General features: G+C 36.1%; 2 protein-coding genes across 5 annotated transcripts in view; one reads left to right on the top strand and one right to left on the bottom strand.

Annotated features, from left to right (window-relative positions):
• Positions 1–15,397, bottom strand: part of LOC138136207 (serine-rich adhesin for platelets) — a 38,194-nt gene extending 22,797 nt beyond the window's left edge. Inside the window, exons 1-2 of the mRNA XM_069055265.1 lie at positions 14,854–15,397; positions 7,022–7,198 (exon numbers count right to left, since the gene is read on the bottom strand). Of these exons, the coding sequence (XP_068911366.1) occupies positions 7,022–7,198; positions 14,854–14,989 (313 nt within the window). The 5' untranslated portion in view covers positions 14,990–15,397. The remainder of the gene's footprint in view (positions 1–7,021; positions 7,199–14,853) is intronic.
• Positions 15,398–17,052: 1,655 nt separating this feature from the next.
• On the top strand, positions 17,053–25,995 carry LOC138136223 (odorant receptor 82a-like). 4 transcript variants are annotated; one of them, XM_069055301.1, is made up of 7 exons: positions 17,053–20,136; positions 20,187–20,377; positions 20,428–20,960; positions 24,950–25,049; positions 25,096–25,200; positions 25,245–25,400; positions 25,453–25,995. In XM_069055301.1, exons 1-7 carry the CDS (start codon positions 20,100–20,102, stop codon positions 25,504–25,506), a joined length of 1,176 nt encoding a protein of 391 aa, XP_068911402.1. In that variant the 5' UTR covers positions 17,053–20,099; the 3' UTR covers positions 25,507–25,995. The 4 variants fall into 4 exon arrangements, with proteins under 4 accessions (XP_068911402.1, XP_068911398.1, XP_068911401.1 ...); XM_069055300.1 differs by lacking the exons at positions 17,053–20,136; positions 20,187–20,377; positions 20,428–20,960 and adding exons at positions 20,968–21,201; positions 21,247–21,437; positions 21,483–22,027; XM_069055297.1 differs by lacking the exon at positions 17,053–20,136 and adding an exon at positions 21,483–22,027 and having other exon boundaries at positions 20,239–20,960.
• Positions 25,996–26,168: the final 173 nt, after the last annotated feature.

Genomic DNA, 26,168 nt, shown 5'->3' with positions numbered 1-26,168 from the left:
GAATTATAAAGAGTGCTTTTTAATATTGTTAATACATTATAAATGATAAATATACCGTGACTTTATTTGCTATGTCAAAACTACTTATTTACAAAATGTATTGTTTGAACAAATTTTCTTATTAGATGGTTTGTGATTGTGCAACCATTGTATGAATGAAACCGAATGTAGGTATTCAAATAGGTACAATGAACCTTTTTTTGTTTATCATATTTTCTCGTTTTTACCTCTCCAGTTTATATTTTGCGACACTGAAATCCTAACTGGCGTCATTATAAACTCAGCATTATCCTGTATAAAGCTGCATTTATGGTGCAACGTAGTGAACACAACTAATTTAATTATTCAAATTGTAGTTTTTCGAGGCATCCAATGCGTACAATGAAGACTAGTGAACCCTTGGTGTATTTAAAAAAAACAATTTTCGCTCCACATATCTTTACATTTTTGTTGTCTTTTAGGTTAACAACAGCATATCGTTGACGTTTCTTTGACATTTCACCAAAAAATCTGCTTATCAGTGGCGTCGTGTTTGGCAATAAAGCTGCTAAATGGCCCATTCTTACGAATGTAAAATGTTGCTCTTGTTTATTTTATACATTTTCTCCATCATCAGAAAATAATAATAAAATGCAAAATTATAATTCCACCGTCTAAAATTCATGAGGTACGATTTATTATAAAGTGGCATTTGAGACAGCAAATTGTCTACGTCCATGCATTGACTGCTTATTTGCATAGAATTCCGCTACGACATGACTGATAATTTGCAACGCTTGCTCTGATTTGTTTTCTTTTTGATCACTTGTATACCATCTAGCGTTGTTGCCTAAAGCTATACCTTTGTGCACTACTTATGTACAAACTGCATTATTTCAACAAATTTTATCTTACATCTTACGAATAGTTTCGCTTATAAATAATTCAAATGAATTAAAACATTTTTTTTTTAATTTCCATCTAAAAAAACAAATATGCTCGGGATGCGTAAAAATCTCGAGAACATTATCTGCTCTAAATATTTACTATAAATTTGTTTATAAAAATCGTTTACAATAAATAAACAATTTTCTGAAACTCTGGGGAGTAAAAGTACTACATACATAGTTTAATTCCTTTCTTCAAGGAAGTGTCAGTTTCAATGCCGGACGGATTAAATATTTTCAAAAGTCCCAAGTTGTTAAATGAAAAATAAATACCTAAGTGTTACCATATCAACATTTTTCTTTTTTTTTTAGTTTGACTGGTTTCAGCAGTGAATATTTTGTCCATATGGTAGGGGCTTTATTTATTTTTGATCTTTCGAAGAAACACATTTTCTGTGACTTTTCTTCAGTTTGCTCCACTTATTCTAGCGAATACAATAAAATATTATCTGTCCTTGGGATTTTAACAACGAGATTTTGATGGATACAGTACGATTTTATTAGTAGGTGTTGGAAAATTGTTTTATTGTTTGGTAACGATTCAATCCTAAAATTCATGATTGATTTTTTTTCCACCTCCTAAAAACGTACAATTTTCAGGTTTTTCCTTTATTTTTTATTAATAATATGTATAAAAATGTTTCACACCTAATATGTATGTAGTTATTTTTATATTAAGTGCGTGAAGAGAGTGTTTTTTGTGCATGAAAAGCTCTTTTACGCCGAGACGCAGGTCGAGGCAGTATAAGCCTTTGAATGCACAAAAACATCTTCACGCACGAAAAATAAACAATATTTTTTCTACAATTGATTCAAAAAATTGAAATTAAAAATTCAAATTTTGAAGGAACTCTGAAGTTTCAATGCAGTGACCATGTTGCTAGGTAACTAATAAAAAACAGTGCGTGAAGTAAAATACAGAAATAGTCGTGTGCGTGAAATCGCATTTCACACATTGTTTGGTATGGTTTCTATGGTTTCGATCTTACTAACAATGTAAAAAAAATACATACTCGTAAGAAAATGACCCACTTCATGCACAGATAACTATGCGTGAATTTCAATTTTTTGAATCAATTATAGAAAAAAATCATTTTGTCCTGACACCTTGTAGTCAAGTTTTACCGCCCGCACGATAAACTCTATTAAAAAAATTGTAAAAATTACGAAACGTTTGGGTTACATTCCCTTGATATAAGGCTTCAAATGTGTGCAATGAATTTTCCCCATCACTTCATTCATTTTGAAAATCGATTTTGAGCAAAAACAATTTTTTTTTCGTGGACGCTCATAATTCACAATTAATTCAAAGAACACTTTTATGAAATTCCAATCAAACGAAAATTAATAGTTTTTGAATTATTCCAATTTTAACATTAACAGGGAAAAACTACCAAGATTTACAACTACAGTCTCATAAATAAATACCTCATTGTTGGTAAACAGCCAACAACATCTGTTGAGAACTTTTCTTAAGTCCCTAAAGGGTATCATAAACAACCCATGTAGACCTCTTTTGTGGAAGTAATCTCCCAATTCTATGTATTTCAAAAACCGGTGATGTTTTCATGATTTCAATGCCACCAAATGTTTCCTAAACGTTTGAAAGGACTCTCAGTGAATTAAAGCAAAATATGTATTTACCTGTTTCATTAAAAAATTTGAAGTTTCTATAGAATCGATTCTGAATTTTTTGAGAATTTTAAATCGATTAGAGTGGGTGTTTTTGATCGGGCGTAAAACTTGACTCACCCAGTATAGGCCCTATGTGTACTCTAAAGACATGAAACAAACCATGTCTGTTTTTTATGAGCAATATAATAGTAAGTATATGTGTAGGAAAAAAATAGATCGGATGACGCTTTATGATACCTAGTCATCAAACACTGCTTCCTGTGTAAAAATCGATGAAGAAGAATTTTTTGATTGTGATGTAAAGTGTAAGTATTGAAAAGATGGTGAGTCATAAAGTAAACAAAATATTAATGAAGTTTAAAAAAAATCTGATAAAAACGGAAATTCGTGTGGAGAGAAAGTGAGCTGGAGGAGTAGGCGAGGATCATTAACATAGATTTTTCAAATATGCTAAGGGTGGGCGTTCACTAGTCTGCATGGTATGCACCGAAAGGATCAGAAAATTAATTTCAATGTAGTGCAGTGGAAATGAAAGCAAGCGCTCGATTCAAAAAATAAAAGAGTATCAAAATCAATCAATCAATTGTCATTAAAAAAGTAAAAACAAAAAACATGACACATAAAAGACAGAACATAGTATGCATAGTTGGTTGCAAAAAAAAACGGGAACTGTCAGAATAAAATTGACACATTTTTACAATTGTTTCATAGTGTGTAGAATTATCGTCGAAATTCAATGACATTTTTTAGTTATTTATTTAACGAGTTCGTGTGTAAATTGGGCTTTTTTTGGTATGAGTGGGCGAGTGAAATGAGCGTTTTAAAGGCCCTCGAGTGCCAAAAAAAGTCCAATTTACAGAAGAACGAGTTGAATACAACGTTTTTTTGTTCGACGACCCCCTTAAAGGCTCCAAATCCCTTAAAATCTTTAAAATTAAATTAATGTTTCGTTTTGACAAGTTGTCACATTTATCAAAATCCGTTCACATAGGAGAACATTCTGAAATTCTGACAGTGTCGAACAAAAAAAAAATATTTGATCGGTATTGTCAAGTAGACAATTAATTGACAAATGGACAAAACCAAATTTACATTAGGAAAATTTTCGTTTCCCGTTTTTTTTTTGCAACCAACTGTATACAGGCTGTTTGATAAAAAACGCCTCAACCCATAACTTTTTTATTTATTATCCGATTTCAATGAACAAAAAAACCAAAGATATGGTTTTTCATGCGCTACAAAGCAGCCATAAAATAATTTTTTTTGACGTTATTTTCAGTAGCTAACGATAGTCAACTTTTTTTTTTTTAATGGACACATGTAGTTTTTTAGGCTCAGTCTGGTAAAGTTTTTTTTTTCTAAATCTAATGATGTATTAAAAGTTATCGTTTGGTCCATAGCTGACTGAAAAAAAAATAAAACAATTTTTAATTGTGGTTCAGCTTATTATGAAATTTTCAAGTGTGCCGTGAAAAACAATTGGAATACAAATAGCAACAAATGTCAAGTGTGAGTTTGAAAATTTTCAGGTGCAATCTTGAAGTTTTATTATTATTTGCTTGGAATAATAATAAAATTATAAAATTTGTAAGCCAGTCCTAGACTGTGCAACAAATTTTATAATTATTATTATTTTTTCTATTAACTTTTTGTTTTTGACTAATTACGATTATTACACTCGAACATAAAATAATAGTCAAATGACTGCTATCCTGCATGACTGACAATGTTGTTATTTTATACTTAAATAAAAAAAGTTTAAAAAAGCAGATGAAAATTTCTAAGCTGACGTTTAAATGACATTTATCGTACTTGGATTCCGATTGTTTTTCACGGCACTCTTAAAAATTTTATAATAAGCTGAACCACAAAAAATTGTTTTATTTTTTTTTTTTCAGTTAGCTATGAACCAAATGATAACTTTCAATACATCATGAGATTCAGAAAAAAAAAACCTTACCAGACCAAGCCTAAAAAACTACATGTGTCCATTTAAAAAAAAAAGTTGACTATCGTTAGCTATTGAAGATAACGCCAAAAAAATTAAATTTTATGGCTGTTTTGTAGCGCTTGAAAAACCATATCTTTGATTTTTTTGTTCATTGAAATCGGGTAATAAATAAAAAAGTTATGGGTTGAGGCGTTTTTCATCAAACAGCCTGTATACAGTCAAATTAAAATTTTGCTCGCATTAATACGTACGATAAAAAATATATCAGAGGAAAATAGTCAAGACTTTTTTGAACAATTTATAAAATTTGTTACAGTTTTGAAGAATAAGTATGTTTTTTTATTTTGGGTTTATAACAATTAACAAAGCCATTATAGGACTCAAAAGAGTGCGTTAATAACTGATTAGAGTGTTGTAATAAACCAGTGCCTACAATTTGCAAGGTTGGTAACTTTCAATGTCAAATGTCAAACGCCAAATCACGCTAAACAAACGATATAAGTACAAAACAATAACTTCAAATTAAACTTCAACTGTAACATTTGTTTTACGAAGCACCATAAAATTCTCCAAATTTTAAAACTGCGATTTTTCATTTAAAAAGGAGCAAAATAGACAAAACAGTGTATGGATAGCTCGTTTATGACGCATTTAGTAGCACTTACTCTTTCATGGCACTCCTCGCAAGCTCGTCGTGCTCTAACCCTTGCGTGCTACAAAATGCTTCTTATCAAACTCCTATCATAATATCGGTTTTTTTTTTTAATTTCACCTCATCACATCAGCTGTTTGAATCTTACGTTTTACACGAGTGGTGCGTTCACAATCGACTGTTCAACGCCTACTACGAGATGAAATTTAAAAAAACGCCGGATATATCGCGCGCTCAAATGAAATCCTAGGCTGGGAAGGCGTTGGAAACGTTACGTGTTACGCTTTTTTAAAGCGTAAATTATTTGGAGCATGTTGACAGCTAATCTAAAATTTAGAGCCTGAAAAATCTTTCTTTTTTTTTCTTTCTTTGCAATGTTTTACATTGCAAATATCTAAGGGCACCCTTTGCTGAAAACAAACATGTTCAATTATGTCTCGATTAAACATAAACAAATGTCATTCGTGTCAAATGGCGGGAAATTCAAACTTTCTGTTCTAAACGGTTTACTTTTTCCAACGCCTACTCAGCCCAGGATTTCATTTGAACGCGCGATATTATTTTAATTCGCCCCCACATCGCAGCAGGTACCCTACCTATAGCAAAATTCAAGGACCGCTCTATTGAAGCTATGTCTAGTCTAGACAGGAGAGACGTTCAAAAGCGCGCCGCGAAATACTCTTATTTCGCGTGACTTACCTACTTATCATAGGTTGGTAACAATTATTAAAAAAAAAAAATTGCAGTAAGTATGTACATAGTTAAAAATTGATAGTGTCTACATACTATGTATAAAGAAATTTTGAATGCCAATTGGAAGTAATTTCCAATCATTTTGGTTTTTTAATACTGAAAAACATTTTAATTTCCATTTTTTTCTTTAAACTTTGAAATGCTCCCTAAAGTGTATTGTTTATTGCAAAATGAAGTTTATTTTTACAAAGTATGTATTTTTTTTCTCTGCGCTGGTTTTCATCAGTTTTAATTACTGATAATATTTTAAATTTTCTTGAATTTTCTGACGATTGATTTTATATCTAAAAATAATTTTGCCCTATATAACCCCTGTATGTAGTTTTTTGATAACCATAATATGTAGTACATTCTTCAATGAGCGTATAATGATGGCTATTATTCAGCAGGATGAAAATTGTAATACGAGCCGTAGGCGAGTGGTGGAATCATTCGAGTGAATAATCGCCGTTATACGTGAGTAGAAGACTACTTTCTCCACGACTATACAAAAAAAAAATCTGAAAATTGAATTTAATTTGATTTTTGAATATATGACAAATCAAATTGTGCCTCGTTTAGCGGTTGCTACGCGACGCGCGACTTATTGTTTACAAACGCATCCGATTGGCGATCCAGCCGTGTATTCCGAAAATACGACGGATGTGATTGGCCGGTGGATCTAACACGGGGCGTGGAATACTCGTAATTGTTATGGTTCTTTCATTGAATATCCATCAAAAATGCATCTTAAAAAATATGTCAGTTCATATTGTCATGGTGTCAAATTCTCTTGCACAATAAGAATTTTTTGCCTTGTCAGATCTACTTAGTTTTTTTTGCTGCAAGCATTTACACATTTTCCCTCCTACTTTCCGCGACAACCCACACGAGCGCACTTTCAAATATTGAAAATGCGTAAAATTTTCCCGACTTCACGCTTCGATTCGATTGTCTCCGGTCGTCGGAAAGAGATCCAGTTCTGCGGTTGCAAAATTGCCCAATCTCGCAGCTATAATTGGAAAATAAAACTTTTACGTCGTTGCATAATAGCACTTTTTCCAAAGCGAAACAGTTCGAGTCGAGTTGCATTTTTTCCGGCGCGCGTGCAACAATTTCACTCACTTGTTGCGTCCATACAAATGACCGAGTCCGTCTCGGAGTCCGTGGCCAGCCATCCCAAGGGCGAGGCCCTCACGTCGGAGAGGTCGCTGTCGGAACGCAGGTCGTCCGACGTCTCCTCGTGGATGGTCTCCAGGTAGAGGCAAGGGGCGGAGGTCGTCTGCAGGAAGTATTCAGCGTCTGGAAGAGAGGACACGATCAGAGGACGTGCAGGGAAAATACGTAACCGATGTCCTTTACGTCGCATAATTTAATTACGTCTGCAACCAATTAAGTGTCACAGTTGAGTAACCAAATCAATACAAAATACCCTTGGAATGTAAGAGGTAGAAATTCCGAGGGTTTCCTCAATAATTATTATTATTACACGACGTGTAATAATAAATACACGATTTATCTTCCAGTGGCGCACCCAAATACTAGGAAAACACATACAAATATGAAACAATTATTATTTAATTAACTAGAAAACTTATTGAAACGAGAATTAAAACGTATCTATGAGTCGTAGACAAAACACTATCGAGTTTGCACAGTTTGTTACGACAGAATAGAATAGTTATTTGTATGACAAGGAAGGAAAGAGAAAACTACACTTTACTCTAGTTCTGTACTTGTGGTTTTTTCATTACTTTTTATTTTCTATAAAAACCGTAAACTTTGGATTCAACTTTTGCAAAATTAGGGCATCAGAGTAAGCACACTTGCCGTTGCCAAGTGGGGTTTTGTAAACAGTGTTATCCTCGCTGGTTGTGTTTTGTTTTTACAAATTTGTGATGAACGGATTGTGGTGGTGGTTCTGAAGGAGTCGTTTTTCAAGATAAGACAATTGTTTAAAAAATGGATACGGGAGAAAGTGCCAAAAAAATGGCGGAAGATTTCGTTTTGGTTTATTTTTAGGGTAAAATCGTAGACCATGTCAGGAAAGGCTGGAGGTGAAGGAAAATATGTGGGATCAGTAATGACACAATGCAAACTGTTCAATAGAACAAAAGTGAATATTTATATTTATTTTATATTAATATGCATTTACATTTATGCTACAATCAGTGCACCCACTCGTGTTGAATAATGTCACAGTTATACGCCATGTTATGACCAAGAAAAAAATCTAAAAATTGTGCTCTTTTTGCAAAAATTTCTTTTACGATTAAATATGTAATCAAATGAATTAGATCGATTGAAACATACCACGGGACAGAAATGTCTTTTCGTTTCTCGTGTAATTATTGGCCTCGCTGCACTGTGCAACAAACATACACTCGGAAATACACAAAGAAAAGATTTAGTTCCTTGTCATGTAATATACGATGGTGGTTTTAAAGCTGCTGGTAGAAGGATAAATTGTCTAAAAAACATTCAATACCAAGAAAAGCTTGATAATAGTTATTTGTGTGTCAAGGTCAAAAAGTGCATTTTTTTCGTCATAGTCTGAGTTTTCTGGCCGAGGCGCAGCCGAGGCTTCAAAACAGGCGAGGACAAAAGGCACTTTTTGGCAGAGGTACACATTAAATTTTTTAGGCGACCGCACGAACTACAAAGCAAAAGACATCATTGGAAAAATTATAAATTTATTTTGTATCTACCTTTTTCAAATATGTAGATACATTTATTAATACATATTAATTTTTTTGCATATTTGTTATCAGCTTGTCAACAAAACTAGAAATTTAGTATTTGGAATACAATGTACATAATTTATGGTGACAGAACAATTATCGGTTTTGTCGGTTTCGTTGCTAACTTGCTAAACAGACCAACAGATGGCGCCACGGTCAGCGTCCGAAAAAGAGTTGCTTTTCGTCCGCTTGTGAGTACGTAAAATTACCGTTTTCATATTTTTAAATGTCTCGTTTAGTGTATTCAAAAATCTAAGTACAAAATCTAACATTGTCCGTTCATTTATTTTTGCAAAGCAAATCTGTTCTTCCTTCACAAATGTTTTGTTTTAGTTGCTCCAAAAAGTAACTATAGTACTCTATTGTTATCCTTTCGTCCTCTCGAAGATAAGAATCGGTAAACGATATTACAAAATATCGATGGCACATTTCCTGTAGACAAAATTGACTTTGCCTTTTTGCGGGCAGAGAAACAGCATTCTTTCATTGTTTTGACTGCTGTTTCGTTTATGGTATGCAGTGGTGGACACAAATCCACGCGAAAAAAGTAGTATCCTTCTAAAAACGATCCAAACAACCTTGACAAATTTGCATTCGAATATGTTCTTCGTCCATTGTTAAATTCTGCCGACTATTTTTTACACATGTAAAATAAATGAAGGTGCATTTTCGCCCAGCACACTTTTCTTGTGGTTATAAATTACAAAAAAAAAGGTACTACTGGACGATGTTCACTTTTATCTAGGTAACGTGTGTTCAAAAAAATGTGTGGCCAAGCGGCCTGGTACTTGTTTTGTTTGGCGTAGCTTCATTTGTAGTCAAATATTTCGTAAAACAGGAAGTGTAGAACGAAAGAGTGGAAGTGGACCATCAAAACGAATTTCAAAAACCGTTGAAAAAGAGAAAATAGTAATATAATATAAATAAAATATACTGAAAAGGTCGATTTTTTTTTATTTATGGTCAAAATGAGGTTATGCATATGAAGGATTTGTCCACTAAAAAGACGACCTACGTTCAAAAAAATCACTGATGACATATTTAAAAAGCTCTCCAAAACAAACTACATATTTGACAGATCCATCTTACGTTTCACAGCTGTTCATATGACAGATACAGTAATACAACACCATAAAAATTTTAGACACATTTATTATTATTAGTATATCTCTAACATCGAATCTATCTGCGATTTATAATACAGGATTATTCTAAATGATTGTGCCGCTCTATATAAAAAAAACACCAAAATGATGTGAATAACTGAGTACACACCTTTCTCACACAGGAGTTGAATTGGGTGCCAAACAACTCAATATTTTTGGATTCAATCGTTAATTAAAAAAAATAAATAAAACTCTCATCACCGCTCTTTTCACCTAAAAAATGACAGTGACAGCGACAAAAATTGACAATCCACTGAAAGCGGCAAAAATTTCGTAACATGGGCATGGCCTGCTTCGACTACAATCATTTATAATAACCCTGTACATTTGTACATATACCAATTTGCCGCCTCTTTGCATTTGTAAATCTGACATTTGACAGCTCGCAGTTTTCAGTGATAATCATTTTTCAATGTGTAAATTACGCTGTTCTGAGTTAAAGTAGCAAAAGAGTTCTCTTCAAGACAATGCCGAGCAGGAAAGCGAATATTATTTGTGACTGTTGTGTTATTTTAAATTATTTTATATAAGAATCCCCTGTTTTCAGGCAACCAGTTAATCACAGCAATTTTTTTCAATAGTATAGGTACACCAGTTGAGTACAGTTTGTTTGAAAAATGTGCCAAAATGATGTCGTTCATAATTTCTTCTGTCTTTCTATTCTTTGATTAAATCCATTTCACGCCTTTCCCTAGATTTTTTTATAACAAGCCCAATTGTGCCTTTTCGAAGACATCCTCAGAATTACCTACTACCAGAATCCACTCCCCAAAAATTTATAAAAGTAAGACACAACCAGCGACAATTAAATAAACTGTCTATAAAACGCAACTTGGTAATGGCAAGTGTGCTTACTCTGATGCACTGACTTTGACAAAGTTTAATTTGAAATTTACGTTTTCTTTTTCTAAAAAATAAAAAAAACTGGAAAAAATATTTATATGAATACTTCTGGAGTCAAGTGTTATTTTATTTTTCGATGATACACTTTTTGCCCTTACACAAATAACTATTTTTTCTAAAATGACTTCCTCACAAGGATGGTTTATCATCATTGGCTTGAGGTAAACGCTCACTGTCTTTCACTCACTAGTTTTCCTTCATTCGTAAATTTTTCCAATTCATTCCTTAATAGTAAAAAATGATTTTGTTCGATACCTCCCTAGAAAGTGAGTCTACATCCATAGTTACCAGTGAGTGAAGGTTTCTCTTTCGTTCATCGTTTTTCGCTCACTGTCTTTCACTAATTGGTTTTTATTCACTCGTAAATTTTTCCATTTCTTTCTGATAAGGTAATTTTGATTTTTTAGGCAACATTTGATACCTCGCGGCACTTGCCTCTCCGAGGACATCACCAGGAACATATAACTCTTCATGATCCCTTTCCACATTTTCACAACGTCCACACAACCACTTTATTGACGTTACAGAACTTTGTTTATTTTGTTTTTTTTTTCAATAGCAACATCCGTCCGAAAATGTGATTTATTTTTATTTTAAATTTTCAATACAAAGTTACAGACTCATTTTCAAAGAACAAAACCAAATACAGAGAGTAAGGCCGCTTTCGTTCACTTGAATTGCATCGTCCACTCAGCTCCGCTTCGTGAACGAACACGCAATTCGCGTGAACGAAAGCTGTGCCTTCCTCACTGTAAATAACTACTGTTTCTAAATTACATCTTTTCCACTATGAAAATACATAGGTACTTGGTAAAATCATGATTTCTAATACTTGTCTGCCTATTTTTATACGACAAGACAAGACAACCGATTTATCGATAATTCAAAAGATCTTGATAATATCCATTAAAAATATGTACTTTTATCTCGTAACGATACTTTGATCAATATCTATATTTTTGAGCTGATATAAAAAAAGTACGTTGTACAACTCGATTTTTACCAACTCAATGGCACGATATTTTTATTATGTATTACATTTTTACATAAGATCCAGATACAAATATTTTAATAATGTTAAAAAGGACGACGCACGACATTTTTATTAATACATTTTTATATAAGATACAATTATCCTAATAATCTCAAAAAGGATGACCTATTAAAGGCACCTTTGCCTCCACAACACGCTTTCATGCGTGCAATCGTACCGATATTTTCTCTGAAACTACACTTTCTCAAGTTTCTTGCTGACGATAAAATGTGACAATTACGATACAGAGACGACCAACTTCACGGATTTATTCTAATGTCGCTACAATGAGAATCCACCGAGCGAAAACGCTGAATGTTCTTCTTGCACAAGAAAATAAAGTAACATCGAACAATGGGTAGTTGCAACGGCATTTACAAAAATTTACCGCTTCATACCGATAGTGGGTCATCCACTCGAATGACAGCTGTGATATGTTGACAGTCCACAAATATGGCACTATTGACATTCCGTTACAATCTGTAATGTTTTTGGTCATCGACAAACAAAAACTCAGGAAGTGTGAGCTAAAAATCTGTGATTTCGTTTTTTTTTTATCTAAACTAGACAGTACGATCTTTGTGAAACTCTACGTTGGCAAACCTACACAATGTGTGACCAGGTGGGACGTTCCTATAATTCTATGCTAATGATAAGAAATGTTTGTTGCGTCAAATTTGCTGAAACTGGTACATTGTCATAAAAGTGAATAGCACAACACACTGAAACAAACAAGAGAAAGGAGAAAGGATCTACTACAGGATGAACATTTTTATGAATTACAATGCCACATAGTCAAGGCTGAAATACTCAGTTTCAATATTGTGAAAAAAAGACAATGAGCTTTGCGGCTTTCCGAATTTGTTGACGCACGACCTTGACTTAACGTGATAAAAAGTGGCTTAAGTCGAGTAGTATTATGTAAAATGAGTCAACTAAAAAAAAAGCGGATTTTCTATGATAATACAGAAGAATTGAATGGGAAGAACTAAATAAATTAAAACCAACACAGATGACATAACTGAAATAAATAAATATTTATGTGGGTGAAGAGGCATGGCGTAATCCTAAACCAAATTAAATTATTTCCTTGGTGTTTAATTTGTGCCAAGTAAATGTGACGGAAGGATTTCGTTAAGAGGTGTTTACGAGTTTATACCAATTTCAGAAGCCACAATAAATTCGAGATAAACAAACAAAAACAAATAAATAAATAAAGGTTGTTAACATGGAACTAGTTCCGGTTGGAAAATCTAAGTTTTGAATTTTAATTTGAAAATAATTGAACAAAAGGTTTTTGTTGTAAAGAGCGTTCAAAAAATTGTGTGTTTTGCTTTTGTTTCCGTCAACGTATGGCGCAGCTTCATCAGCTGTCAAAGCACAAATGTCAAATGACATATGTGTAGTGAAGAAGCGGTGTGACTTATTTCTCTAACAGTTCATTAAGAACTAACCAACGAGGTTTTCCTGGTTTGCTTGGTGCTTAATGATCATTAAATTATTGACTGGATTTAAATTTTCATTAAAGTGAGGTTATGTATCTGAAGAAAACGTCAAACCGTACCAACTAAAAAGCAATATGTGTTTGTAAAAGAGAGAGAAAACCACGGGCCTGCTCGACCGTTAATTTTTTGAACGCTCGTTGCCTTTTATAATGAAACGTACGTAGAATAAATGACGTGGTGGAAAATTTGGCTAGACCGTGTTTACGAAATTACATAAAACAGAAAACGTCCACAGTTATAAAAATAAATTATTAACTGAATAAAAATTATTAACATATTCTACAAAATGCAAAAAAAAATATTATGTATAAGTAATCCAGTAAATTGTGTACACATTTTTTTTCCTCCTTTTAAATATGTAGTAATAAACAACACGTTCATTATTTATTCGTTTGCCGAATTATTCATTGCATAGAGCCATGAGTAACGACTCATTACTTCATTCATAGATTGTGACTAATGACAAAATTGCATTTGCAAATCTTCCCATAACAAAAAAGTTGCTATGATACAACGCAATACATATTTAAATGTCTTAATTATTTGGTACGTCATAATCTGCATGTTTTCTTTATTAAAAATAATTAAAAATCAATTCTGATAGTACCGTATTTACTCGCGCGTAATGGCTACTGTCTATTCGGTTGATTACAAACTTCATCATGAGTAGTAGCCACCAATACTCGCTCATCAAATAATATACTATTATTTTGTACTAAAAGGAGATGTCCATGTCATCTAATCATTTTCTTGTTTGTTTTGGTGTTTTGTCTTTCTTTTAAACAGCGACCTTCATCCCTTCTTGTTCTGTTATAAACCAAGATATTGTAAAAACGTAAATTAGGAAAATACAAGTTGGTTGACAAAGCACTAAAATATCAGATTATCGTAATTGGATCTTGCTCAATTTAAGTGATCTTACACAAAAAATTGTTTCGAGTGAAAAGAAAATAAATGATGATTGAACTTTTTCTACAAATTATTAAACTGATTTCTAGTAAATTATTGTGAAACCACTTAATGAAGCTAAATGGAATAGCAAATTATGCTTCATTTTCAATCGGCGATCATTAGAAAATGTTTTATTTGTAAGATGTGATTCGTGAAATTGTGGAAATATGATGAAGCAAATCTTTGGTGTGGATTCTGGTGAATTTCTTCGAATCATTCGTTTTATTTTCGTCGGAATCAGTAAACGTCTGTTTTAGAAATAGGGTCACAGGTCTTTAACTTTCGTAAAGAATGAACAATCAACCTTCGTGAATGATTTCCTCGTTGTTTGGGATAGAACTGCAAGGTTTTCACAATTGTATTCCTCATCTTATCTTGATACTTATCACAAACACACGGTTAAGACAGGAATCGTAAATAACTCGACTTCCACTCGTTTTTCTTTGGAGAGGGAAACAACACTTCCCGATTTCTCCCGATCTTCCAATCCGGAAAAGTGTCATTTCCTCTCGAGACTTGGAGACGACGCTGTCACCTTTTACTTTCCAAAACCACGGTCAGTCAGATCATCACGATCTGTCGCAAAAGTGCAACAACAATCAAGTCCCGCTGGTGGGTCGGTCCCACGCGCCTCAATGTCACCCACTTCGCTACCCACCTGGATTCCCCAAGAAGTCGTCCCGATCGAGCAGGGCGGACGGCGTCTGGAAGCCGTAGGCCGGAAGCCAAGAGTTCCCCCCGGAGCCGAGGTCCACCGGCTGTCCGGGCCAGTCACTAAACGCGATATCTTCCATTTTGAAGTCATTCACGCGGTCATCCAACGGTACATGGAACAACAACCAGAACAACCATCAAAGGCGCACCGAACCCGACCGGAAAATATCACTACAACGCCGGACCCGATCCGGAAACGCTCGCCGAAATAGTCCCACCGAATACCACCACGTACACACATACAGTTGCATTTTACTGCATCAACGATCAGAGCAGGCGCCGACACTGCTGAGCCACTGTCGCCGAGATAAGTAAACAATCGACTGTCGGTCACACGAGTCGGGGACGGAGGCACGGGGTTCGAAACGTCGCACGGCGGATCATCTTCAGGTGATGGGGGAAAATGGAGGGACGGCGTGAAACGGTGCACTTTTCGTGGCGAAAGGAGTACAATAACAAGTGTCAGAGGCGGCTGTGACCATATAAACGTTGGACCACGTGATTCGATTCGCCAATGGGATGGTCTGGTTGTCCGTTGGTATTATGTACCTTTGCATGCCTTCGAAGCCGAGTTTACACTCAATGGTAGTGTGGAGGTTGGAGGTGGGGTGGGAAACGGTGCGTACTACCTGTCGCAGGACCGGACTCACAAACTTTCAAGCCCATCAACGAGAAATAGACAACTTTTAATGGGATTATCAATTTCCGAACTAGTCAAGCTGCGACGAAGTTGTTTCGCAAACTTACACTTTGTACTCACATTGCAAGTTGGATGCTGTGACAGAGTTGCAAATGCTGAATAATTTATTATGAATATGTTTAAAAACATAATTACATTTTAATGGTAATAATAATAATTAAGATAACATTTACAGTAATAAATAATATACGGTACTAGTTGGACCACCATATACAGGCTGATTCACTTAGCCCGTTTATTAGAAACTTTTTAATTTCCCAAAATCATATTAATATGAAAATTGGTAGTTGACTATAATCGACTATTTCAAGTTCAAATGAAATATTTTCAAAATGGCGGCACTTCCAGTAATACCGGAAATCGATGCCATCTTTGTTTTTTTAAATAGAAAGGCCCCATTTTGACTTCACATTTCGATTCTACGTTAACTTTTGAGTATAGTAGGTCTTTTTATCAATCCTTATCTGTCATCGTTTTTGACCTATGTCATTTATAATTCCTGAACCATCAGATATAAATAATTCATTTTTACTTTACTGAATTGCCAAAGTTTTGGCCGCTTTTTTGCGCTATCAACGACATTCTTTTTATGTTTCATACGCCTACTGCAATTTTTTTAAATTGATAATCAAAAAATGTCGAAAACTTTTTTTTTTTAAATGGCAACTACCGTTTCTGATACTAGATATAAATGTAAATTTAAATTTTAAGGCCATTTTTATTAACATTGTGTATGCCTATTTGCAGCCGTTTAGGCGCAATTTCAATTTTTTGAATAAAATATTCTTTTTTATAAGCAATTGTTTTATTTGAATTTTTATTCAAAAATAGCATTGCAATAAATATTAGATAACAACAAAACAATAAGCAAATTAACAAAAATATATTTTAATGTAAATTATTTCATTGAAAATATTTTTTTGTTAATTTGCTTATTTTTTATTATTTTGTTATTACCTACTGTTTATTGCATGTGATTTTTGAATAAAAATTCAAATAAAACAATTGTTTGATTATAAAAAAGAATGTTTTACTCAAAAAATCGAAATTACGCCAAAACGGCTGGGAATAGTCATACACAATATTAATAAAAGTAGGCTTAGAATTAAATTTTACATTTATATCTAGTGTCACAAATGGTGGTTGCCATTTAAAAAAATGAAGTTTTTGACATTTTTTGATTAGTAATTTTGAAAAATTTCAGTAGGCGTATGAAACATAATGGCGGAAAAGATCGGTCAGGTCTTTAGGAATTCAACTAAAAAAAATCAATTGTTTATTTCCGATGGTTTAAGAGTTATAAATTTGTTAATGAAGCCCTGCAACCTCGCTTTTTTGCAAAAAAGATGACATAGGTCAAAAACGATGACAGATAAGTGTTGACAAAAAGACGTTGTAAACTCAAAATTTAACGTAGAATCGAAATGTGAAGTCAAAATAAGGCCTTTCCATTTAAAAAAATAAAGATGGCGTCGATTTCCGGTATTTCCGGAAGTGCCACCGTTTTGAAAATATTTTATTTGAACTTGGAGTAGTCGATTATAGTCAACTACCAATTTTCATATTATGTAATATGATTTGGGGAAATCAGAAAGTTTCAAATGAACGGGCTACGTGAATCAGCCTGTATAATAAAAAAAATTTTTTTTTATTATAAACGGTGGTCCAACTAGTACTGTCATTGTTCGTTCGATATGTGAAGTGAAGCAAGATCGGACGTTGTCGTTGTTTGGATGGGTGGCCGCCAGGGAAGCCTGTTTCGGTGCACCTTCAGTATTTTAATTCGTAGCTTCATTATTTGATTGAAATATCCGTGATGATAAATAAATCCGGCCTCGATGCCGTGTCCCCTTTTTTAAACGAGATTAATTACAAGAACAACGTGAATAACAATATTGGAAATTGTCATAGTAAATAATAATAATGTCGGTTAACTGCCAGGTCAGTCGTGGGTCAAGGTAACAATAACATTTGCCCATATCAATAGAGAAGAAAAGAGACAGAAATGAATATATAGGCCATGCAATACGTAATCAGCTAATGTAACGTGCGTTTAAAAAATCATGGTGGCCTGGTGTTTGCTTTTGTTTTCGGTAATATGTATATGTTTCAGATGTCAAACTATACATTTTAGATGTCGTTTGTTCAACGGAGAAGCAGTAGTGCGAATTATTTGTTTGACAAAAAATAGTTCGCTTTTGAACTAGTGACAGTTTTTCCGGTTACAACTGTTACATGATGATTTTTAGTTTTTACTTTAAATTCATGACTGAAATGTCAAAGCATACTAATTAAAAATACATGGTGATCAAAAAGAAAACAAATCAAGAGTGCTGCCTCATCTCTTGTTTTATCGAAACTTTTGTCTTGGTTTGAGCCGTACTGATAATTACACTTCCTATGCTTGTTTTATTGGTTGCCTACCCATCGAAAAAGTTTATTAATTAATTAATTATCAATAATTAATGCTTTATCTTCAATAGCTAAACCGATTTTATCATTTATTCTGGGATAATTGTTGCTTATAATTACAGTTAACTTTACCGAAATCAAAATTGTTGTCTGTGTTGACAACAACACATCGTTGACGTTTCTTTGACATTTTCGTGAAAAATCTGCTTACCAGTGGCGCCGCGTTTGGCAATAAAGCTGGTAAATTACCCATTCTTACAAATGTAAAATGTTGCTCTTGTTTGTTTTATAAATTTTCTTCATTATTAGTAAATATGTAATAACACAATGCACAATTATAATTCCAATGTCTAAAATTCATGAGGTATGATTTATTATAAAGTAGCGTTTTATGTGCATAGAATTCCGCTACGACATGACCGATAATTTGCAACGCTTGCTCTGATTTGTTTTCTTTTTGATCGCATTGTACGACCTGTGTCTGTAAAGGAAAAAAAAAATCACAACTTTTTGAACGCTCGTTGTTGAACCTTGATGTCACGGTTTTGGTTTATGTTATTTTTAACATGTTTATAGATTACCACAAGATAGCCAAAATTGTCAAAATGGTAAAATTAACTGAAACGCCATTTATTAAGGACCTACTACAGGTAGAAACCTGAACCGAGTATCATTTTAAAGATTTTGGGAAAGGCTTTTTATTTGATGGGTTTGTAGTTCAATAGAAGTAGAGTCGAAGAAGCTTTGCGCCCCAGAAAAGATGATTTACATAATACTAATACGGAGCCTTGCGGTACCCCGACTGACATTGGTACCATCTATATTGGGTGTATCTTAAATACGTGTGTTTAATTTTAAGCAGTGGAAGAACTCGCCAATTTATGAAACATTTTGCAAAATTCGCAAAAGTTTTCCAAGATTTTTCGCCTCCCAATTTTTACCAATCGAGTCGTTTTGTAATTTTAATTACTTATTTAATTTTTTCTTTAACAATGTAACTTTTTGACAAGGCTCCGTTTCCATCACAACAGAAAATTTTCGCCCTTACCCATAGGCGGGTATACAATTTGATGGCTAATTTATTCCAAATCTTAAATCAAATTTTTGGAGAGGATTTCCCTTGCCTTTCAACGTGGAAACGCTGCAAGCATTCGGGGCACTTTTCCAGATTCCGCAATATTATCGGAAATTTTTCTATTATAAAGCAAAAATGTTATGTAATTATGTTATTAATATAAATCTTTTCTCATTTCTGATGCGTTTTCGTAAAAATGTTATAGAGAAAAGTTTCATAAATTGGCGAGTTCCTTCACTGGTTAAAATTAACACACGTATTTCAGATTCACACTGTATATAACCTAATCGATGCTCTTATTTTCCAAATTAAATAACATTGATTATTAGAACATTTTCTGAATTACAATTATCACAAGATTTTTTTTCTACTACTTTAACAGACCAAAACTGTCAATCATGTAAACGTTTTCGACTTGTTTGAAAAATAAACCAAAATGACTCTTCATTCATTTTTTGGCATTCTTTTCCTTCCTCCATTCTATGAATAAATCATATCCCAATAAATCCACTTGTGACAACGGCAAGTGTGCTCTGTAGGTACTCTCATACCCTATATTTTCGAGAAATTAATACATCTCCCCGCCACTGGTGCCAAAACCAGAAATCCATCACAATTTTCCAGATCGTGACTAGAAGTAAATTACGCTGAGCACTTGGAATACTTATTTTTTTTATCGACCTTCAAGCCGCCAGCTATTATTACAATCGCTTGACGTCACATAATCGCCTCCAACTTTTCTTATCTTATCACTTCCAAACATTTTTATTTTTACTCCCTAATTCTACATTGTTTATTGTTTCCTTTTTATGACTTAATTTCATCGATTACTTTTCCTCGTTACTCGCAATCATCACAACTAGGCACAAAAAACTTTCGTATGTTTCCACCCCTGTCATCATCCAATTTCTTCCAAAAACTTCCTCCCCACACGCTCAATCCAGCCTACATCACTATCACACTATCAATTTGTCTGTAAGAGTGTCAAACCACGAGAGCCAACATGTTCTTCATTTCCAAAAATAATATTGGCATAAAAGGTAACAAGAAATAGATGTTGCGATAATCGTTTGTACCAGAAACTTTCCAGTCGATCCTTTCCGCCATTTGAAATTTTGTCTGCGCCTCTGGGGGCAAAGAAATGATTTGTTGACCTACTGCTACCTACTCCTCGTCTTAAAACTGTCAACTTTTATTGCAAGAACTGTTTTTATTCTTCGCTCGACTGGTGACGCTACACTTCTTCTAGAAATCTCAGCAACTTACCCCATTCCGTTACTGGTAACGTTACACCCTTGCAAACTCCACCACTTGCAAAACTCTTCTTTCAGGCCATCACCAAACTCTTGTTTCTTCTTCTCAAACGCAGAGACGTACGCTTTCTCTTCACCACAGTCGAGACAGACTTCTGGGACTCCAGCGTTGTGGGACAACACCTCAACAAACGCTTGTCCAGGCGATTTCTCCTCATCAACGTTCTCCTCTTGGGACACTGCATCCTCAGCAACTTGTACGTCATCCTCCATCTAGTTTTTCCTCCCACCTCGCAGACCAGATGGTTACCAACTCCCATCAGTTTTCCCCTCGACCAAGACCAAACCCCCACCTACGAGCTCCTCTTCGTCATCCTGACCTGGAACATGTTCGTGTCGGTCTTCGGCAACGCATTTTTCGACTTCCTCTTTGTCTACGCCGCGCAACACTTGTGCGCACAGTTCACACTCTTGCAACTCGTCTTGAAGAAGCTGCAGTTGGGGCTTTTGGAAGACCAGGACGACGTTGGAAAGTTCCACTCGGAGTCGTTCCAGTGCGAGGTGCGCTACAGGATTACGGAGTGCCTAAAACACCACAGTCTCTTGTTGAGGTAATTTACCTACATGTCTTGCGATCGATCTTTTGGTGGGACCTTGAACTAGATAATGAGACAACAGTTAGGGTGGAGTTTTGGAAAATCCCCAAATTACCAACTTCCAACTTTGACTCTCATCAATTCCAATTACGCGGTAGGTTTTTGCGTCGTACCTTCCGGGGCTTAATACCGCTCCTGCACCAGTCCAGACAACTTCGAATGGATTTTGTTCCCGAGGGAAGCGTCGGCTTCAAAGGTAAATACCCCAAGTGTTGAACCCAACCAATGCGAAACATTTCAGTCGATCCTTTGCGCCATTTGAAGTATTGTTTGAGGCTCTGGGGCCAAAAACGCCGTTTGCTCGTCTTGTGCTACTTCGTCCTCGCCTTCAAACTCTTCGGATTCGTCTTGAGAACGATTTTTATCTTGAAATCGATGAACAACGTCGAAATGCTTTTAGAAGTCTCGGCAACCTACCCCATCCCGCTTCTAGTAAGTCTGCCTCAAGCTTCGACAAATCTTCTTTGCTTCTTTCAGGCAATCGTCAAACTGACGTATCTGTTGTGCCGACCGAGTCGAGTCCAGTTCTTGTTGAGTCCAGTGGAGACTCAATTTTGGAATCTGAGTGTAGCTGGTGCTAGATTGAGAAGCTACTGGGACAAGCGCTTTTTGGTCATCAATTTACTCCTCTTGGGGCACTGGTTGGTCTGTAATGGCTACGTGGTTCTCCACTTGGCTTTCCCCTACATTCCCATACCCGAAGGACGGACCAGATGGTTGCCAACACTTATCAGCATTCCTTTCAACACCGACGCAACTCCACTTTACGAGATTCTCTACGTCATTTTGAGCTGGAACATGTTCGTGTCAGTTTCTGGAAACGGTTTTTTCGATTTTCTTTTTGTCTACTCGGCACAACATTTGTGTGCGCAGTTTGCTGTTCTCAAGGCCATGCTCAAGAAGCTGGATTTTGGCTTGCTGGACCACCACAACGATCTGGAGAAGTTTAATTCGCAGACGTTCCAGAGGGAGGTTCACAATCGGATTGTTCTTTGCATCAACCACCACAACATGTTGTTAAGGTATTTTGACCACATTTTTCATTTCCACAAGGTACCGGGTGTCTCACAAAAATAATTTCTACTACCTACTATAGGTACCAAAATGCTTCCCGAGAAGCTTTCTTGCACATGTTTTGCTTAAAATTTTCAACAGAACTCGTTGCGGATAATTCTAGTTGCTCGTTTCTCTGCAATTTGCGCAAATCGTTACTGCGTTAGTAATGAACTAACCAAATTGCTACGTTATTTTTTGTGACCAATCAGCAATCGATGCTAACCAGAATCCAAATACCAAACCAGTCTCATTATTTTGTCGGAGGAAGGTAAATGGGTTTTAGAACCCACTAACACTTCTCTACATCTTACTTCTCACTACCCCAGACTGGGTACCAGTACCCCACCAGAATGAATTTCATCCTGAAAGAGAAAATCGGAATCAGAGGTACTACCCCTTTTCCATTTCCACTACACCACAACACCTTTTCAGTTGACCCTCTCCGCCACCTAAAGTACTGTCTCCGGCTGTGGGGCCAACGCCAGAACCTTCTAATCTTCTGCTACATCACTTACGCCCTAAAACTCTTCGGTTTCGTCTCGAGAACCATCCCGATCCTCAAATCGACCAGCGACTTGCGGACGACGCTGGAACAGTGCGCCACGTATCCCGTCCCCCTTCTAGTAAGACTACGAATGGCTCCGAAACCCCGCTGAAGCCAAATTTTCAGGCCCTCATCAAGATGGGGTTCTTGCTCTCGAAACACGAAAACGCCCGCTTCCTCTTCAGCTGCGTTGAGAGAAAATTTTGGGATTTCAGTACCGGAGGGCGTCGCTTGCAGAAGTACTGGACCAAGCGCTTCTTCGTGGTTAACTCACTTCTGCTGCAACATTTCACAGTCGCTTGTGCTTACGTAATTTTGCACTTAGCTTTTGCCGACGTTCCTATACCGGAAGGTCGTACCAGATGGTTACCCACTTTGATCGCTTTCCCTGTTAACACAGATACCAGACCGGTTTACGAGATTCTCTATGCGATTTTGAGCTGGAATCTGTTCGTTTCCATTTTAGGGAATGTGTTTTTTGACCTGCTGTTCGTCTATGCCGCCCAACACTTGTGTGCGCAATTCATGCTCTTGAAAGCGATGCTGAAGAAGGTGGATTTTGGTCTTGTGGAGCACCACGGCGATGTGGTGAAGTTTAAATCAAAAACCTTCCAAACGGAGGTTCACGACAGGCTTGTCATTTGCATAAACCACCACAATTTGTTGTTAAGGTAATTTTACAAAAAGTTTCCGATTGCTTTGGATCTATCGAGTGTCTCATCAAAAAATTAAAACCAATTCAGTTTTTTCCCTAGATTTCTCGGTTCAGAATTCATGAGCAACAATTTGCGGAAATCACTACCCCAGTTTTTTTCAACAGGGCAGTTCCAACGCAAATTGCTACTTTGCATTTTACGTAATTGATGACCATTCGCCAATCGATTCTTCATTTAACGTCAAACCACAAATCAAGCAATACCTTTTATTTAACAAATGTGAAAAGGCTTTCAAGTCCTTCTGAATGTTGAAAATTCCCTTTCAAGGCTACGAGCTTACCCCTTCCGTTTATTAGTAAGTCTGCAGAGGTCTTGGATTTTCTCATGGGCTATGAGTCATGTCTGCGCAAACGACGAATACCGTCATTTTTAACTGGTTTATCGCTCCGCCTTCGCGCAGATATTTCCAAGGCCACAGCCCATGAGAGAATCCAACTTGCACAGCCCTTTAAATCAAACATTTTAGACGCTACTAAAGATGGGAATTCTTCTGTTTGATTTCTGCAAACGCAGCAAAGCTCGCTTGCTTTTCACCACCGTCGAGACGCTTTTGGCAGTTGTCCCTCGGCGGTCCCCTTTTAGAAAACTACTGGCGCAAGAGATTCTCCCGCGTTAACTCTCTACTCCTCTTGCACTTGATAGTAGGCCACTTTTACGTCATACTACACTTATTTTTCCCCTAGATTTTTATCCCGGAAGGACGTACTCGATGGTTACCGCTCCTGGTCGCTTTCCCTCTCAATACAGATAAGAGTCCTGTTTATGAAATTCCTTTTCGATTTTCTCTTCGTGTATGCGGCTCAGCATTTGTGCGCGCAGTTCATGCTTTTGGGGGTGCTGCTGAAGAAGTTGGAATCTGGCCTGAAGGAAGGCTGCGAAGACGTTGAAAAGTTCAAATCGGTTAGTTTTCAGGAAGAGGTCTGCACTAGACTTGCGACCTGCGCAAACCACCACACTTTGCTTTTGAGGTAACTCTTTCAAGTCATTTTCCAAAACACTTATTTTTGGTGAGACACCCGTGTATTGATTGAGGTACAGCTGGCCAAATAATCACAGGTAGAGTAGACAAAAACTCATTTGTTTTTATCTTATTATTGATCTATTCCTCATCAGCTTCCTCTTGTAAACTCACTCTTTCACCATTCTTCTCCTTCATTACACTCACAAAATCATCAAAACTTTCTCTCTCCATTCCTTGCCAACGCTTTTGATTCGCTCTCTCATTCAGCGTCATTCTTGTTTATTTACATTTTTTATGCGTCGCGTTTTGTTTCCTCTTTCTCATTATCGTCGTCACAAAAAAGATCGCCATGAGAACAATTTCGATGAATCACAAATAACTCTTCAAGTTCTCCATGATTGCCCAAGTTTAGGTCAACACGTGGCTCGTGGGAGTTCTATCTAGCAATTTTCTTCAAATTTCTCTTAAGGGTTGGTCCCAATTTATGAAATTAGGTCAAAACAAACTCCAACACACTGAAGGTCAATGTCAATGAAAATCAAAGGCAAAGCCTTCTGTTGAGGGACAGTAGGGACACTAATCATTAACACAGTACATACTCCCCTTCAGAGCATTGATTTTATTGATCGCTAACTCAACTCTTCTTTCTTCACATTTCTGTTTGAAGATATGGACGCGAGTTGAAAAACCTGTCGTCTTTGATATTCGGAGTGCAACTGTTGACCACCTTGCTGACGCTCGTCATGACCGGCTACACCCTCTCACAGGTACGTTTCTTGGCCCCAACACCCAAAAACTCACTCGATCTTTCAGGATTTCGAAGAACTAACCAAATCGACAATGCTCCTTAGCTTCGTCTTTTCTTCAGCTATGCAGTTCTCGATTTTCGCCTTCCAAAGCGCCGACATACACCACCAGGTGAGTACCACAACGACAGTACCGTGTTTAACTGGCTGTTCCAGAGCTCTTCAGTTGCCGAAGCCGCGTACCAGTGCAACTGGTACCTTTTCAACGCCAAAGCTAAGCGCGGATTGACTCTGCTTATCATGAACTCGCAACAGGGAATCAGCATGTGCGGTGCTGGAATTGTCGTCATGGACAACAGAGTTATCGTCAAAGTAATTCATCATCACCGTTCCAACTGTTTCTTCGATTGATTTGTTCTTGTAGATGGCGCAGAAAGTGTTTTCTTGCATCACATTGCTGCGGTCCTTGGAGCAGTAGACTTCAGTTTCCGCAAGCTTTTAGAGATGGACGATATCAAAGAGTCCAAACGCTTTGTTGCATCGATCACTTTCACACTTTAACAAACGATTCATTTAATCAGATGGTTACGACATCTGAAGAAAGTTGCAATTATGGAAACAATCGTTTTAATTAGGCGAGCACAATACACGACGCGTAATCAACAGCGACAATAAATTACGCGGTTACGCTTATTTTATTGCCGTAATTGGATAGATTAACGCAATTTGCAAACGTCTACTATTTATGAAACACGCTCGAGCGTTTTAAGGATTTTTGCAGGAACGGTACTGTCAATCCAAGTAGGTATAGGTGTTTTGACATTTCGAAAAGCGCTGGACCTAGCTCAGACATGACATTTAGAAGTCTCCACATACTGCACCGTTTAGAGTAATAAAATTTTGTACTGGTCATTTTCAATTTGTATTTGTTGCTTTGTAAATAAAACTATCTGCTTGGGTGCTTAAATGCTCGTGTTCAGTCACCGGACTTTGAGTGTGTGTAAACTCTTGTCACGGTTGTTAGTTTCCACTTTACCGACATCTAACAGGAAGTTTGTATCTCCGCAAACGTACATCGAGTACTACCCAACAACAATTACACGGTTTTAACCCAAAAAAGACATTTTTGTTGCGTTTTAA

This window comes from Tenebrio molitor, chromosome 8 (assembly GCF_963966145.1).
Source record: "Tenebrio molitor chromosome 8, icTenMoli1.1, whole genome shotgun sequence".
In the NCBI taxonomy this organism is placed as follows: Eukaryota; Metazoa; Arthropoda; class Insecta; order Coleoptera; family Tenebrionidae; genus Tenebrio; species Tenebrio molitor.
The sequence above is the reverse complement of the archived record's forward strand: the minus strand, read 5'-3'. Positions and strand labels throughout refer to the sequence as shown.